This window comes from Caretta caretta, chromosome 7 (assembly GCF_965140235.1).
Source record: "Caretta caretta isolate rCarCar2 chromosome 7, rCarCar1.hap1, whole genome shotgun sequence".
Taxonomy (NCBI): Eukaryota; Metazoa; Chordata; order Testudines; family Cheloniidae; genus Caretta; species Caretta caretta.
Window position 1 is genome coordinate 9,499,744 of NC_134212.1, and position 18,182 is coordinate 9,517,925.

General features: G+C 46.4%; 1 protein-coding gene across 7 annotated transcripts in view; it reads left to right on the top strand.

Annotated features, from left to right (window-relative positions):
* MITF (melanocyte inducing transcription factor) overlaps positions 1 to 18,182 on the top strand; it is a 245,109-nt gene that overhangs the window by 66,948 nt on the left and 159,979 nt on the right. For 2 of the 7 annotated variants that reach the window (XM_048859187.2, XM_048859188.2), the window contains exon 1: positions 5,180 to 5,394. The exons of 1 other annotated variant lie outside the window; for it this stretch is intronic. In XM_048859187.2, coding sequence (XP_048715144.1) covers positions 5,291 to 5,394 — 104 coding nt within the window. In that variant the 5' untranslated portion in view covers positions 5,180 to 5,290. Of the gene's footprint in view, positions 1 to 5,179; positions 5,395 to 14,327; positions 14,422 to 18,182 lie in introns of those variants that run through there. 4 more of the 7 variants (XM_075130234.1, XM_048859201.2, XM_075130233.1 and 1 more) reach the window with 3 other exon arrangements.

The following is an 18,182-nucleotide window of genomic DNA, read 5'->3' on the forward strand; positions in this document are numbered from 1 at the left end:
TAGCGAAGATGAACTTGCCAACCTTGTGAAATGACTGGATGAAACATCTGCAAAATATGGCTTGGAAATAAGTGCAGAGAAAACCAAGCTGATGACAAATAAACATGACGGGATCAGCTCACATATCACTGTCAGTGGACAAGAGTTGGAGACAGTGAAACAGTTCAACTATTTGGGGGCAATCATCACTGATGAAGGATCAAAGGCAGAAATTCTGGCAAGAACTGCACAAACAACAGCAACAGTGGCAAAGCTAAAGCCAATTTGGAAGAAGAAGAATATCTCCCTCGAATCCAAATGGAAACTGCTGCACGAACTAGTCATCTCCATTTTTTTGTATGTGTGCGAGACATGGACCCTTACGGCAGAACTTGAACGGAAAATACAGGTAGCAGAGTTGAGATACTTCCGTAAAATCCTGGGCACCTCCTACTTCGACCACATCACTAATGAAGAGGTCCATAACATCTTCACCCAATGCGCTGGGTCATATGAAGACCCACTGATGACTGTGAAGAAGTGCAAGCTGAAGTGACAAGTGACCATGTAACAAGATCATCTGGCCTATCCAAGATCATCCTCCAAGGGACAATACAGGGGAAGAGAAGAAGAGGTAGACAGAAGAAAAGATGGATTGATAACATAAAAGAGTGGACAGGAATGGACTTTGCGGAGACTCAAGCACTGACACACAATCATCAGGGGTGGTAACATTTAGTTGATTGCTCATCAGTTATGGTGCCCCAACTACTAATATGGTTATGAGAGTGATGATGATGATGTATAGAATGCCTTCTATTCTAAGAGCCCTGTGAAGTAGGTAAATGCCATGAGCCCTTTGTTACAGAGGAGAAAAACATGAAAAACAGGAGTGAGGTTACTTATCCACCCAAGGTTTCACAGTGAACCCAGATCCTGACTACACCTTGTGCTTTAACCACTCAGCCATGCTTCCCAGAGGTCTGAATCAGCCTTGATCTTCACCCAGGTCTCAGACTGAACCTGACTTACTTGTGAGATTAGGAAAAGGTTATGTATACCCCAAACTTCATTTCACTTCCCTTCGTCTTCAGAAGCAGATCCACTAAGCTCAGTGATAGGAAGGTTTCTATTGGGCCTTGCTATTTCAGCATAGTTCAGTCTCAGCAGAAGCACTCCCAAGTAGCTCCAGAGTGCTGCTGTGATTGATGAAAGAGTTGCAGCAGCACGGTCCTCTGGAAATGAGGCAAGATTTCCCCAGCCACAGAGAGGGGCGAGTCTTGTGGATTTACCTTAGCTCCCCAAATAGGACCTGCCACCAGAAGTGAGTGAATCTCTCAGCCTTCCTGAAAAAGACCTACTACTGTGAGGTGGGAGAGTGCAGATCATGGGGATCTTCTGCTGGAGTGAGGGATCATTAATGGTTGGAAAAGCCAGGGATTGTGGGAAGGAGAAAATCCTAATTATTTAAAATTATTATTATTAGCTATTTTATTATTATTTTTATTTACTGTAGTGTGTAGGAGTCCAGGTTGTGAACCAGGACCCCAGTTGCACTAGGCCCTATACAGACATAGAACAAAAAGATCCTGCCCCTGAGAGCTTACAATCTAATGGTCATGGGTAGGGGCTCTCAAAGGGATCACAGGCTACCACTTTGATAGCCAGTGAGTTAGCTGGTATTTTAATGAAAGCACTTTGTGGAGTTAATTCTGTGAGGTAGTAAAAATCCAGGTGCCTATAGCATGGTTATAAGGAGAAAGACCCCTACCACACTGGTGATGGGAAGCCAGGTTAGAACCTTGACAGCAACAGATTGTGGCCAGACAATTTTAGCCAGGGTGTGGTAAGACCCTTAGTAAACAATTTCCCCCTACCAATTTGTGTTGCTTTAGAAAACGGTGTACCCTGCCGGTTCTAATCCTCCAGGAGCCAACCTGCTTCATTCTCAACACTGATCTGTCCGTGAGCCATTACTGATTACATCAACAGGAAGCTCTGAGACTACCTCTATGCAGCACTTCTATGATCTTGGGGGGTGCCTCAGGGAAGCTATTCCATTAAACATGTTTCAGAATAAGATAGAAAAAGGGAACCCAATCCCCTTTGTTTTTAGCCGCAGGGTGATTTAAAAACAAAATTAAAACAGATATTTGGAAAATGAGGCCCACAATATCCGCACGATGTGAAGGTGGCTCAAATGTGAGTCTCCTCAAAGTTCATTTTTCTGGCCAGCTTTCCACTCCTAAACACACTCTCCTACTCTCATTTTAAATTCACACCTTTTAAGGTCAGAATGACCACTATGATCAACCAATCTGATCTCCTGCATAACAAGCTCTAGAGTTACTTCAAGTGGTCCGTACAGCAAGCCCATCACTTTTAACTGAGCTAAAGCACATCTTTTAGAAAGACATCACATCTTGATTTAAAGACTTCAAGTGATGGAGAATCCATCACAGCCTTAGGTAAGTTTTTCCAATGGTTAATTACATTCACTGTAAAAAAACTGCTCCTTAATATCTAGTCTATTCAGATTGTAAACTCTGGGGCAGGGACCTTGTCTTCATATATGTATAGCACTGGCCACACACCAATGGTGTTATATAAAACAAAATCAGTCATTATGCTGGGCTTCAATAGGTTGACAGTGTAACAACATGTGGCATGAAAAATCCACTATAAATAATTAAACCTAGTCATTTCCTAAATGCATATGTAATTTTAAAGCACTGCTTTTAAAACAATGGCAAGCTTTGGTTTAAATCCGAACGTATGTGACATGTCATACTGGTTTTTATGAGGTATTTCTTAACTCTGTAAACTCTACCACAGGTGCCGGCTTCCTCTGTGCCCCGGGGGGTGCTCAATCCCCCCTGCTTCACCCTAGGCCCCGCCCACACCCCACCCCTTCCTCAAAGCCCCCACCCCTGCCCTGCCTCTTCCCGCCCAGTTCCGTCCCCTCCCCTGAGTGTGCCCTGTTCCTGCGCCTCCCCCTCTTTCCCAGGGCCTCAGGCAGGGCAGGGGTGGGGGCTTCGAGGAAGGGGTGGGGTGTGGGCGGGGCCTAGGGTGGAGTAGGGGGGTTGACCACACCCCAGAGCATAGGAACAGCAGATCTGTGGTGGGTGGGAAGCACTGGGAGGAAGGGGGAGGAGTTGATTGGCAGGGCTTCTGGTGGATGGGAGGTGCCAGTGGGTGCTAAGTACCCACTAATTTTTTTCCGTGGGTGCTCGAGCCCTGGAGCACCCACGTCAGTGCCTATGAACTCTACCGCTGAGGCCGATCCTGGCAACCACAAACATTGCTGGGAAGGGATAACTTACACCTTGTTCTCAGCCAGGGATCTGGAGGCCCCTGCGGGGCCACAAGCAGGTTTCAGAGGGTTCACCAAAATAAACCAGAGAGCAGGGCCAGTGTTAGACTCACCGAGGCCCAGGGCAGAAAGCCGCAGCCTGAGCCCATTGTCCGGGCTGAAAGCCAAATCCTGAGCAACTTAGTTTCAAGGTGACCCTGTGGTGTGGGGCCCTGGGCAATTACCCTGCTTCCTACCCTCTAATGCAGGCCCTGCAGAAAACCAGTTGTTGTGACATAGGTGGGCTGTGGATTTTTTATAGCATGGGGGAAGGGGAGTCCGGGGGGGCTCAGAAAGAAATAGGTTGAGAACTCCTGACCTACACTATAGGCAAAATCTGTTACTGCATACCATTTAGTTTTCCAATAAGACCTCCAGCTTTCCTTTATTGTTTTAGGTCTTCATTCAGTTATGACTTTGGCTCTTACAAACCCAACGTATCCACCAGGCAGCTCCCGTAAACCAGTCTGCCTGATCAAGGAGATTCCTTGGGCAGGGGCTAGAGCTACCGGGCTCACTCTTCCTGGCTGCCCACAGCTCCTAGGGGAACATTGGCGGCCCCAATGCAACTTATAGTTGAGCCACGGGGAGCATAAAAGAGCGTTAACAGTATCTTTGCCTCAGTCTCCATTTCTTCCCTGAATGCACTTCAGCTGGAGGGCAGAACCAGGCGGCTAGCCATCACACGCTGGGATGGCTTTTTTTCCTGAGTCATTTACAATTCTTGACACTTGTGCTAAGGTGGCATTGCATGTGAGCCTAAATAAGCGTTTCATTGAGCTTAATTGAACATTAACCACATTGTACTGCAAAACAATGCTTTACTGGGGGTCAAGAACTCTCGCTAAGCTCGCTAACCAGGTATGCCCCTGACACAGGGATTTTGCCTTTATTTTTGTTATCCCCTTCATAATCTCAGTGTGAGATGCGGTACTTCCTTGCCTAAAAATCCAGATACAAATATTTGAAAAAAACACTTAACAAGCGTTTAAAAACCCCCGGCCCTTGTGCATTAGCCTGGCTGTCGCGCACCGGGCCTAGGAGCCAGAATCAGCGATGGCACCCGATCGGCGCTTCCCCCCGGGGATGAGGCAGGGAACTCATTTGTGGTTTCACCCCCCCCCCCGGCTAAAGGAGGACCCCCCCCCCAAAAAAAACCCCACCAGGATGTAACCTCTACACCACACCAGAAGGTGCAGTCAACAGGCCAGGCGCCGGCCCCACGACCTGGGCAACTTGAAACTCAAGACCCTAAGCCTTGCGGCCTCCTCCTCCCTGTTTGGCTTGGCAGCATCCTCGCCTCCCGCCTCACCACGTCGCCGCCGGTGAAGCAATGACCCCCCCACCCCCACGGCTCTTTTCTGGGGGACCCCCCCCCAAACCAAACGCCGGCAACGCCTAGGCTACTGGAACAGGTGACTCTGGGGCCTGATGAGAGAAACTAGGGGCCCAGCCCCCCGTGCTCTCTGGGGCCCGCCCCGTCACTGGATTCGCACAGGCGGTTTTTTTTGGGGGGGGGCCCCAATTACCCCCCGCCGCCCTCCAGCGGCCCTGGCTGGGAGGCGGGGGCCGGCACCTTGCAGCCGGGGGTGAGGAGACCGCCCTGGGGGGCGCGGCGAGGGGGCAGCCCCTGGCGCTGGGCGAAGGGCTCCGCACCCTGCTAGCCGCCCGCCGGCCGCTTCCTCCTGCCGGGCCTGGCGGGAGTTGTAGTGCGCAGGGCCCCGCGCCGGCCGGGCGGAGGCGGGCAGCCCGGCCCCCTGGCGGACTACAAGTCCCAGGCGGGGCGGGGGGTGGGTGGGCGTGTGCCGGGGGCGGCGGCGAGCGGCAGCGGCGAGCGGCAGCGGCGGCGGCAGGGGCAGGGGCAGGGGCAGGCCGCGCACTCGCACGCGCCGCCGGGCAGCGCCGGGGGAAGGTTGCGCTGCTCGCTCGCTCGCTCGCTGGCTGCCGGAGCCGGGGACGATGCAGGCGGAGTCGGGGATCGTGGCGGACTTCGAGGTCGGCGAGGAGTTTCACGAGGAGCCCAAGACCTACTATGAGCTGAAGAGCCAGCCCCTGAAAAGCAGGTGGGTGAGGGTGGGGGGCACTGCCGGGGCAGCGCCGTGCCCCTCCCTCTGCCCCCTTCCCTTCTTCCCCTGCCCGCTTTTCATTCCCCCTCTCTCCCACCTGCCCGTGTTCATCCCCCTGCCCCCTTGCCATTCCCCCTTTCTGCCCTTCTCCCGCTGCCCGTGTTCGTCCCCCTGCCACCTTTCCATTCCCCCTCTCTGCCCGTGTTCATCCCTCTGCCCCTTTTCCCTTCCCCCTCTCTGCCCTTCTCCTTCTGCTCATCCCTCTGCCCCCTTTCCATTTCCCCTCTCTGTCCTTCTCCCCTTGCTGGTGTTCACCCCCCTGCCCGTGTTCACTCCTCTGCCTCCTGCCCATTCTCCCTTTCTGCTCATCCCCCTGCCACCCTTTCCCCCTCTCTGTTTTCTTTCTATTCCCCCTCTCTGCCCTTCTCCCCTTGCTCCTGTTCATCCCCCTGCCCGTGTCCCCCCCTCTCCCCCATTCCCCTCTCTCCTTCTGTCATAGAATCATAGAATATCAGGGTTGGAAGGGACCTCAGGAGGTCATCTAGTCCAACCCCCTGCTCAAAGCAGGACCAATCCCCTATTTTTGCCCCAGATCCCTAAATGGTTCCCTCAAGGATTGAACTCACAACCCTGGGTTTAGCAGGCCAATGGTCAAACCACTGAGCTATCCCTCCCCCTTCCAACTATCCCTCCCCCGTCTGCCCTTCTCTCTCTCTTCTCCTGCCCCCCCTCCTCCTGCCCCATTCCCTCTCTCTGCCTGTGTTCATCTCTCTGCCCTTCTGCCCCCTTTCCATTCCCCCTCTATCTTCCCTTCTCTCTCTCTCTTCCCCTGCCCCTGCCCTTCTTCCTTTGCTCTCTTTCCATTCCCCCTTGCCCCATTCCCTCTCTCTGCCCCTGCCCTGCTTCCTTTGCTCTCTTTCCATTCCCCCTTGCCCCATTCCCTCTCTCTCCTCCCTGCCTGTGTTCATCCCCCTGCCCTTCTCCCTTTGCCCCCTTTCCATTCCCCCTTTCCTCCTGCACCCTGCCCTTTCTCAGGCCCCTTCTCTTCTACCTTTCCCTCTGTCCCTCTTTTATTCCTCCTCTCCTTAATCTGCCCTTCTCTTTTCCCTTCTCTCATGCCTCTAGGAGAGACACCTCCCCTCCCCCTTGGCCCAGATAGGAATGGGGAAAGGCTGCCCCTCCCCTGGCAGTGCCACTGTGGTGCTGCTTGTGCCCTGAAGCTGCAGGGCCTGTCCCCGTTTGGGTGCACTGGAGCTCGGGGCTTGAATGCGTAGGCTGTCACTGACTCCCAGCGTGGGACACTGTCAAAGCAGGGGAAATGTTGCAAACGGCAGCCTGCTAATTTAGGGGCGAGGCGGGCTGGTGAAGCCAGGGGGTGTCACACTCTGAGGAGGCTGTTTGTTATGGGATGGTGGTGGTGGTTTGCTGGTGTTTAAACCATGTCCCTGATTGCAAAATGTTACTGAGGGAATAATCAGGCTGCCATGTGGCTGCTGTTTGTATTCTGTATTGCTGAATCAGCCCGTTTGTAAATGTTAAACAAAATATATTGAAAGGAAACATCCTATGCTGTTGGGACCATAAAAGCAGCTATTTAGTTAGTGTTTTCTGTAATAATAGCAGTGTTGTTTGGCATGTGTTTAGGGGAGAGGGAGGGTCCAAGTTCTGGTGTGGTGTTATATAAAGGGTATTGTTGGGCATTATCCAGCCTTGGCCAAAGGATATCGCTGTCATTCTTGAAGAGGCCCAGACTAAAGCTTGACTGTGCATAAAGGGTATAGGAGACAGAAAGTGAGAGAGAAATCCGCCCCTTTTCATTCAGGGTGGACGGCGCTCCAAACAAGTGAATAAATTGGATCGTTTGAGTGTTCTGATAGGATCACCTACATAACATTGCATTAGTCTGTGGAAGAGTGAGGGGGAAAACTTCCGTCAGGTAAAATAAATGATCACGTACAACACTGAGGGAGAATAGCTGCTTGTGCTGTTTCAAAACCTGCAACGTCTATTTCTATGCCATCGTGCTAGCTTGATAAATGCTAGCTAGTCAGAACAAACTGGCTATATGGTAATACACTGTTTCACACTTTTTTTACACTGGAAACAGGTGCAGGACAGAATTTGGGATCCAGTCAATGCTAAATTAAAACAGGTGTTGCAAGCCTTGTGGGTTTTTTTGTTTTGTTTTTATTTTGGAGCAGGCCCATGCTACTTGAAATCAATGAATGACCTATCTGTTCACAAGTTTTAATTGAAGTTCTTGCAGTGGTGTTTACGAAAGTTATCTGCTATATTGTCATCTCGATCTGCTGTGTTGTTTAGACGGGCTCCAGCTTGTTCAGTGTATTTCTACTCCTCTTACACTGTGTTAGGGCATTTGCTCCTTCTAGGGAACTGCTGGAAAAACAAAGCAAATGCATCTAGCACTTCAAGTCATCTGTGTCTTGTGGACCCTGCGTGTTTTACTCTGTCAGCAGTGTCTTTTTTTCCTTCTCCAGACTTTCTTCCAGAGTGCTTTGTCAACAGCAAACCTTTCATCCTCCTCACAATGGATGTAATGCTGGTGATGAATGAGTCTCCGTGGAACGATGGGTGGCTCATTTTGGTCGCTGATACACAGATGGCAAAAACATTCTATCTAATTTATAGCCAAGCTTGTTGATAGCGTATCTTGTTTTAGTTATTTTCACTTTTTAAGTATGCTCCCTACGCCAGTGTCTCTGGGCACACGTATGGAGTTAAAATAGTGCATGGTGCATACGACAAATATTAAATAGAGTCCTCCCATCTTTAGTAAGTCTATAAATAAGTTCCCCATCCCTCAAACAAAAGTCTTAAGTATATAGATAGATATTGTACTGTGCCCTGCAGGCTTAAGAAAAATTCACGCTCTTTTGGACCAGTGAAGGCCCTGTAAAAACCCCTGGCACTAACACCCAGGATTTCAAATCTTGGGATGCTTGGGGCTTGTTTTCATTACAGTTAACTGGAGTTATAACTCAAGTGTTGCCCTGTCCATATGCAAAACTGCTTAGCTCAGTGTGGTGATCCTTTTAACTCAAGTTGGCTTGCCCGTCAAGAGGTACATGCTAAAGCTGGAGTTAGCCTAACACTCTGAGCTGCTAACTCAGCCACTCTGTGCAGCTTGTGTTATTTTATAGCATAGCTACTTTCGCAGAGCTAAGCCAACTGCGAAGAGATCACTGTGCAGTGAAGTCATACCTGTAGAGCGAGCACTTTAGACCCACTGTAATGGTGGTGCGTGGGGAGAGAAGTGTTTCTCGTGTAGCTAGGACCCAAACAATATAGGGCTTCAAAGTTCAGTGTTCACACCTTAAATTGCACCTGGAAGCCAGTGCAACCTACAGGGCACTGTGTTTCTTATGAGTCGGGCTCCGTATCTGACAATGGATGTCACAGAAAACATGGATTCTGTGGCTTTCTGTGACTTCTGCAGCGGGTGGTGTGGCTTACCCCAGGATTGCCCAAGTAGCAGCTGGTGCAGCTGGCCCCTGGGACCCCCTGAGCGATGGTCCCGGGGTGGCAGGAGCAGTGGCAGGTGGGTGGCCCTTGGCATGGCTGGTGCTGCTGGCTGGCCTCGGCGCCCCCACCAAATCCCCCAGAGCAGCGCCCTCCTTGTCCCCCAGCTAAGATTTAGTCATGGATATTTTCAGTAAAAGTCGTGGGCAGGTCACTAAATCGTAGCTTTACGTATGATCAGTCTTCTTGAGCAATTATGTGGCCAGTAATCCAGTCTGTTAGGCCTTCAGAGCAAGGAGAGCAGGGTCCAGCTCCTAAATCAAGATGAATGGTTATGACCACCCCATTTTGCTCCCCCAGGCACAGATAAACAAAGTGCTTTAGGCCTCTGGGATCTAAATGCACCCCTGTGTTGTGAACCTCTGTGGGGGTTAAGTGGGCAAACCCACTCAGGAATGATGACCATATACTCGGTGGCTTCCTGAAACCAACCAGGATTGTTTCCAATGTACCTGGATTGAGCCTCGGATAGCTTGTTGTCACCTGAGCACAAGTACTTTCCTCCTCTGAGTCGTGCACCTGGAATGCAAACACTGGGCCCTGTCCGTGTCCAAAGAAACAGAGATCGAGTCATTACATCATAATGGTGGTTCTGCAGTCTGGACCACATCACTGTGTTCCCCAGCAGCCTCCCGTACATATTGAGCAGCAAGGGTGACAGAATAGAAACCTGCAGTGTCTCTCTCACATCCCTCCACAAGAAAGAGCCCTCAGGTGGAATAATAATTACCTAAACCTCTTGAGATCTTTCTGACAGGGGGAGAAGGTATATTGTTGACATTGACACAGCTAGCCCAGCTTGTACACACCACTGTATCACCAGTGTGTAGCCCTGGACTCCTGCAGTATGCAGAGCCCAGAGCAGGCTGGGCGGAGGCAGGGACCCCAGTCTCGGCTGGACTTCAAGTCCAGCCCAACTAGGGGCCACAGCCAGGTTAGTAAAACCTGGTGGATGATAGCAACTAAGGATGCTGATAGAACCAGTGAACCTGACCTGTTTCCATGAATTGGGGAAGATCAGCCAATGAGACTCTCTGCTGGTTCTCTGCTCTGCCCATGCCTGAAACCTGACTGGTGGGTATCGAGGACAGCTGAGAACATCAAGAGTCTGATTCTCTTTCCTTGGTCATATTAGTAGTGTAAATCGGGAGTAACTGCCCTGAAGTTCATGGAGTTACATTCTCTTCTCAACAACCTTACCCCAAAAAGCATTTAAGGAATCGAGTGATAATGAGATGATGATGAACATCAGTGGATGGTTTGTTGAACAAGAGCCTATATGGCCACTTGGTTGAGCAGTGCTGGCATGCTGCCTTTCCTTGCTAATCTCCACTATCAGGACTCAATTTCTTCTGTGGGTTGTGGTGCGTGTTTGTTTGTTTGTTTTTTTAAACTAGCCATGAGGGCCACAGAACACTTTGAACTTGTAGGCAATCTGAAGCTCCCCTTGCACACTGGGAGCTTCAACAAGTGAGACCAGAGGAAGCTCAGTCAGGGGTACATGGCATTTGTGCCCTCCAGCTCCAGACATCAATAGAATAATACAGTGCTTTTCATCAGTAGATTTCAAAGGAGATGATCATTATGCCCATCTTACAGAAGGCGAAAGCAAGGCACAGAGGGGGGATGTCATTTGCTCGCTCACCCAGCAGGCCAATGGCAGAGCCAGGAGCAGAACTCAGGTCTCTGGAGTCCCAGTCTGTTGCTCTGTCCACTAAGCAATACTGCCTGTCTTTACTCACATGGACAAAATCAATCCTGCCCAAAGATAGGGAAATCCTCTACTGACCCAACCAGTCAGCCTCTCATTTCTGCCTAAAGGGGAATTCCTTTCTCTCTGTAGTCTCATTGGAGTGATGAGGCAGAACAACCCCCATTATCGACCCTGACCTCACGTGGGAAATCCACCCAGCACGATATATTTAAAAAAAAAAAAAATCCAACTGTCTCCTGCCCCGAAAGACTCACCCATAACTTCATTGCCCAATTTAACTCAACACTTGCAATATTGATCTCCCTCCTTCAAATTCTGTTCTACTGCATCTACCACCCAATTCACCTGTCTCCCGTTTTCTTCTTCTTCTCTTTAATGCATACTCCCATTTGATAATTCAAGGTTCCAATCCAAAACTGCAAGGGATCCTCTAATAAAATCTCTTTGCTCTAAATGCTGTACTAGGCCATGCCACAGTAGAATGCTAGAGGCCAATGAAAAATGTAAGTCCAGCAAAAAGGCCCAGTAACAAGGACTGAAAATACTATGCTGGGCTAAGATACAGTGATTCCAACCTAAAGTCCTAAGGGGCCCGTGAGAATTTAGCCTCTCAGACTGGGAAGTGCTAGACATGCTTAAGGATTCTCTGGAATTTGTTGTGGTTGAGTTTAAGATTGGAAAAGAGGAGACTAAGGGGGGATATGATAGAGGTATATAAAATCATGAGCGGTGTGGAGAAAGTGAATAAGGAAAAATCGTTATTTACTTGTTCCCATAATATAAGAACTACGGGCTACCAAATGAAATTAATGGGCAGCAGGTTTAAAACAAATAAAAGGAAATTCTTCACTTAGCGCACAGTCAACCTGTGGAACTCCTTGCCTGAGGAGGTTGTGAAGGCTAGGACTATAACAGGGTTTAAAAGAGAACCTCCATGAATTTATCCAGTTAAGTCCATTAATGGCTATTAGTCAGGATGGGTAAGGAATAGTGTCCCTAGCCTCTGTTTGTCAGCGGGTGGAGATGGATGGCAGGAGAGAGATCACTAGATCATTACCTGTTAAGTTCATTCCATCTGGGGCACCTGGCATTGACCGCTGTCGGCAGACAGGATACTGGGCTGGATGGACATTTAGTCTGACCCAGTATAGCCATTCTTATGTTCTTAAGCCTTTGAAAACTAAACGGTTCTTACAGGCACCACAGTTTTTGCATAGTCATTTTTAGGTGTGAGAGAGAACTGGGATATGTGACTAAATCAATATGACAAGGCTTTTTAATACCTTTATGTTATTTATTACTAGACTGCAGAATGTAAGATGAAATCCTGCCCTCCCTAGCACGTATGCAAACCCTTTCAGTGAGCATTACACATGCACTACTGAAGGCAGATTTGACCCTTTGCTTTCACCTGGAGGCTCATTTAAATTGGCTCACTTTGTTTGATGGACTAAGTTTACTGTTAATACAGATGAGCTAGGAACAGTGAAAATTGGTTGGGTTGGTCCATTGGCTTTCTCCTTTTGCCACCCAGGAATATAAACCCATTTGGCTTATATGCTTGATACAGTGGAGGCCTGCAAATTGTCAACTATTGTAGCTGACAATTTCAGTTTTACAAAACCTGCATTCAGCAAGAATTTGAAGCTAATTTTTTTTACCGTTTATGCTACTGCACTGCTGATGATTTTCAGCTTAAATTTAATATCCCAGGAATGATCCTGTTACGAAATTTGTATTTTAAGTGGAAAAAGTTAAGAAAAACTCTGTTTGCATGGTAATTTTTTAAAAGAAGCGTATGCTTATTTTATCAGTAATAACTTTGAGATTTAATTTATTGAATTACCCAAGTTTATATAAAATTATCATAACTCCAGATATTCAGTGCTACAGATATGTTAGCTACATGTATTTCACTAATGTAAATCAGTACCTCAGATCTAGCCAGCATTCAGATCTTCACTTATTTTTATGTCCTCTTGTGCTGCTCTCAAAGTTTGAGATTGACTGGTTAAATTAGTTTTCCTACTCTTAGAACACTGTATATTAGCAAGGGTAGTATCTAATTGGGGGAGGAAAATCCTTGGTGCACATATTTTTGCAGAGAATACTAATTCTGAAACTAAACTGGATTGTTATAAGTTCTTTATTATGCATATGATAAAATCTAATTTTGTAAATTAATTTTGCAGTGTGATTTAGATTTAAACTCGATTACATTACGATTTTCAATATTGTGTTTGTTCTTTTTTCAGATTACTGCTATTTAAGGATCTTATTCAAGGGTTTTATATTCACGTTGAATTCTGCAGTGCAGTTTGTTCAGACTGTTTATATCGTTCCAGTTGTGCAAGAAGTGGAAAATATCCTTTATTTAGAACAGGTCACATGTGCTTGCTTACATCCAGGAACAGAGTCTCAATGTTATAAAAAAAAATGTATCTTAGAGAAACAAATTTTAAAACAGTTTCTGAAAGGTTTTTCCTTCTCTAGAAGATCAACATTAGCATATTTTTAAGTAAAGTAAAACACAACATGTAGGGCAAAATTTTCAAAGGCACTAAGCGTTGGAGTAACTGTGGTCTCATTGATTTCAGTGGGAGCAGAGTTAGGCCAGTGCAGTATATCTTTGAAGATCCCTCCCATAACATTTTTGTGAGTGAGTAAAATTATCTGATGTTTATTCTGCACTTCAAATTCACTTCACGACAGAGAGAACTCTAGCCACAGATGATGACAGTACCTGAAAGTGGCTTTATTTTTTTGAAAACACAGTGGAAATAAATGTACCTGAATAATAATACTATATCTAGCTTTATATAGTGCTTTTCTTCAGTAGATCTCAAAATGATTTACAAAGGTGAGTGATTGTAATTGGGATGACTCTTATATGAAAATGTGGGGAAAGCTAAACTATCCAAAATATTTCCTATATAGGGAACTGGTGGTGACTCTTCTATTTAGGTAACATTTTCCATTGTAAAAGATTCTTGTGATCTTCTCTCTGCGAAGTTCTCATACCTTCATTGTTTGCTGCAGCCCTTTGATAATCGGCATGGAGGACACCCTTGGGATACAAAAGTGCCTTTTCTTTATCCCATGAAATTCAGTTCAGCTTTTACTGTGACGTAACTTTTGAAGATCACCATTTCATTTCTCTCACTTGCATTTCTCAGACAGCCTGCCAAATTAATGACAAAATATTCTCAGACCAGGCTGACACCCCTGCCACACCTGGCAGCTGCCAGAGGAGCTAGTGGGGAAGAGAAACAGGCGGGGTATATGTATTATGTAAGAAAAAATAGTCTTTAATTAATGTTCACATACTGTTTTTTTCCCACAGATCCTTGCATCATTTAGTGTCCAAGATCAATGCACAAGTGGGCAGAATTACGGTTGCGGAGGCCGCTGTAAACCTGACATTTCCTAATTTTTGAGTGCCTGACTATGCAACCTGAATAACATAGGTTACTAACAACTTGTGCAGAATCTAAGTTTTCATTTTAAAAAAACAAACATTCCCCTTTGGGTTGTGAACAAAACCTTCTAAATGTGACTGACCGTAAACTGACGCCCTGTGCAGTATACACACAGACCGCGCTAGTGTGCTGCTTTGCTTAAAGGTTCCTTGGCAGCATGCTGACAAAACTCTGGGCAGAAGCCTGTTGGGTGCTGTGAAATTGGCAAGAACCTGGTCGATTTCATGATGTTGTTGCTTGACTGGAATCCAAATAGATGCTGGGAAGGGGAAGACTAATAGAGACTTTCAGGTATGTTATTTGACATGTAAATGTCACTTCTTATCACACCCTGTAATTAAATCTTTAATAGGAAAAGTTAGAGATTTGTAGAGCATTTTTGTTCAAAATATACTTTCTCTCTGGGTGTGAATAATGTAGAAAGAAACCTATAGGTTTTGAATAGGACAGTTTGAATATAAATATTTTTGGAAAATGTTACATTTGTCTCTGCATTTCAAAGCAACCCCCCTTTCACATTTAAAAAAACAAACAAAAAATGAGCCAGTCATTTTCAGGTTTTGTTTTTGTTTTAATTCCAAAACGCTTACTTTGCATGTTGACTCAGGACAATCTTTAATTACCAGTTTGACATTTTAATGCTAGAAGGAAAATTAGGGAGCTCCAGACAAGTTCTGTCAGCACTTTGTCCATAGGTGGTGGTTTTCCTATTTTAGATTCTCAGATGTTTTAACGTGCAAAGCAATGGCCTGATTCTATTATCTTTGTTTACTAAAACTCATGCTGACTGAAGTAGTTGTGTCATAATAAGGCTGCATGATTGGGTGCTGTAACAGAGTTAATTTTACATGGAAACCTGTCTCCTTGCATTATATTATTATTATTTATTATTATACTTGACTAAGGACTTTTCTCACTGGTCCATGCAGTAAAACCGGAACAGTTACAGGGTAATGAATTGCATGCATACTGTTACGGCTTCCATTTTATGTTTGTAGTATAGGAGCAATGCAAGTAAACCGAAAACATTTCGTTCTGCATTAATATGTATTCATAGCATACTATTGCTTGGTTTGCATATATCCATAGAAGGTTATGGGTTACTGATCTAAGCATCTGGTTTGAAATATGTAGGCTCCCTGGAATCAAAGACAGGGATCCTGGCAGGGCCAGCTCAGCCTGTTATCCTTTTGAGGTAGATAAAATGAGTTTTATGCAGTTTACTGTGTTAGGTGTCATTCAGACAACTCCCTACAGTCCAACGGCCTGTCTGCTCTGTGATGGCATTAAAGATTCCAAGGTGTCTTTGGAATAGTAGGGCTTTGCCCATGCATCCATGGCCAGAATTTCACCTTTTGACCCACCCCAGTGTTGGGAAGTGATCTCCACCCAGAGATGTCTTCATTCAGTGGGGAAGTGATTTCTTTTACGTGCACAGACCCCAACCCTGCAAAGGGCTCCACAGCCACAACCTACTGATGTCTCTGGGACTCCATGAGAGAATCAGATTCTGAGCTTATAAATAACTCGCCTTTGCTGAACGCTTTAGGATCTCTCAGGATGAAAGGCACTATATCTTCTAAGGAGCTATATTTATCATCAATATGAGCTTTGTTCCTTTCACCGTAATAGTACTGCTAGGTGTAGGAACTAATAGAACAGGGGTGGCCAACCTGTGGCTCCAGAGCCACATGCGGCTCTTCAGAAGATAATATGCAGCTCCTTGCATAGGGGCCAACTTTGGGGCTGGAGCTACAGACGCCAACTTTCCAGTGTGCCCGGGGGGGAGTGCTCACTGCTCAACCCCTGGCTCTGCCCCAGCCCCATGCCCCGCTCCACCCCTTCCCCCAAAGGCTCCGCCCCTTCTGCTGAGTTTGCCACACCCTTGCTCCTCCTTCCCTCCCAATCCTCCTGTACACCACAGAACTGCTGATTGCGGCAGGCAGGAGGTGCAGGGATGGAGGATTCGGTGCTGCTGGCGGGTGGGAGACACTGGGGTGAGGTGGGGGGGAGCTGACTGGGGGGGCTGCTGTTGTGTTACTGTGGCTCTTTGGCAATGCACATTGGTAAATTCTGGCTCCTGCTCAGGTTGGCCACCCTTGTAATAGAACATTCTCATGTGTATTGCTAGATGCCACAGGAGTTCAACTGCCTTTTAATATTATCACTAACTGTCTTTAATAGCTTAAGTGTTACCTCTAGTTCATATTTTATTGAACAAATGACATCTGTACTGTAACTTGTTCTGTCATAGTTGCATCTTTCTAACCATCTTTCTGCCAAAGATTCAACCCCGAGTCCAGTAGTTTGTATTTGTCTTCATTGATAACTGATTATACAGAAACCCTCTATAGGTTTTTTTTTTCCCCCTCCTCACTAGAAGCCACTCTGTAGATTGATCTGGCAGGATGAGGGACAGAAATGTGTGGCTGCCATACAGAATTATTTCTTCAAGCACGAACCAACAGAAATGTGTGAGGTGATAACTGTTACATTTAATACCATATAAAGGAGAATAGAAGTTTATCCTAGGAGTTCACATTAATATTTTAATACTGCAATTAACAGCCTTTAACAGTAAGATTTTTTTTAAAAAAAAAACTCCATTCCCGTGAAGATTTTGTTTGTACAGTATAACTAGACAATGGAGGACAAAGAGGAGTTCATGTAAGTGCATTCTGTAATACATTGTGCTGGGAAAATAACACTGAGAAAAAACAAACAACTCTTTCAGGGGGAAAAAAAGAGTATCAAAGACAGTATGGTACTATAAGATACAATTTAAAGGGTTGAGCCTGCAAACCATATTCCACATAAATAATCCTTGCTCACATGAGCAGTTGCATTCAAGTCAATGAGGCTGCTCCCTGAGTAGGGATTGCAGGATCAGGTCCCGGTTTTGTAAAGCGTATCCTAATATCCATGGGCCAGGTTTACAGTATGCTCTGGTGACACAAAGCAGCCACAAATCTGGTTTAACCAGCTATTTAGGTTGTCTTTATGGCTACTTTGCACAGCTCTGATCATGTACATCAGCCAGAGCATGCTGGGGAATTTGGCCCTTTATCACCAATCACTCCACAGAATTAGACTTAATTACAGGGTTAATAAGTAGCACAGAAGGAGAGAAATGAAGATGTATGGGTCAGGAAGAAGGATTGTGTTGGGCCAAACGTTCAAAGGCACCTGTAGCAACTCTTAACTTGTATGCAAATGTGCATGCACAGGTTTGGTTTTGTTGTTTTTTGTGTGTGTGTGCGCACTCACACAAAAATGATAGTTTATACACACACAGAAACCCTATTTGTATGTGCAGATTTAGAGAAAGGGGCTTTACATGTGCAAATGCGCCATTTTTGTGTGCAGGAAAACCTTGCTGACAAAACACTGTCAGGCTTCTGTTTGGCTTGGTGTCATTCAAGGACAGGTCTGTTTTAGGCTTTGATGGCTCCCTAGGTGCCATTCATATCTCTGGGGAGTAGTCAAAAATTCCTGTCTGTTCGGGTGTCAGTCGATCAAAGCTCGCCAATGAGACTTGGGATGCTGAGGCAGCTTTTACCTGGTAGCCTATAACAATGCACGTTGCTGCACAAATAGTTGAAATCTAGTGAAGTACAATAGAGTTCTGGCAGGGATATTGGGGAGTTTTGGATCTGAGAGGGTAGGTAGAAATGGGAGCCACTCAAGTGGAGGAATGCAGCTGAAATAAAGAAATAGGACCCATTGGAGTGTTCTGGATTAAGGAGGCAGTGGAGTAGGAAATGAATAATTATTATTTACTGTTTGACAGTATTATAGTAGCACCTAAAGGGTTCACCCAAGACCTGGAACCCTGTTGTGCTTGCTGTTGTAAACTCACATAGGAATGGTAACTGTTGTGATTCCCTGTTTGGGGGAGGACGGGGAAGCACACAGTGGGAGTTGGGGTGGAACCAAAGTAAACAGGGAGCTGTTTCAGGGCAGGAAGACTGCAGTCGGAGCTGGGGTCATTCAGGTTCATGGGGTCAGGAGGATAGGAAGAAGGGGCATAGGAGTTGCTGGTGTTTCCAGCT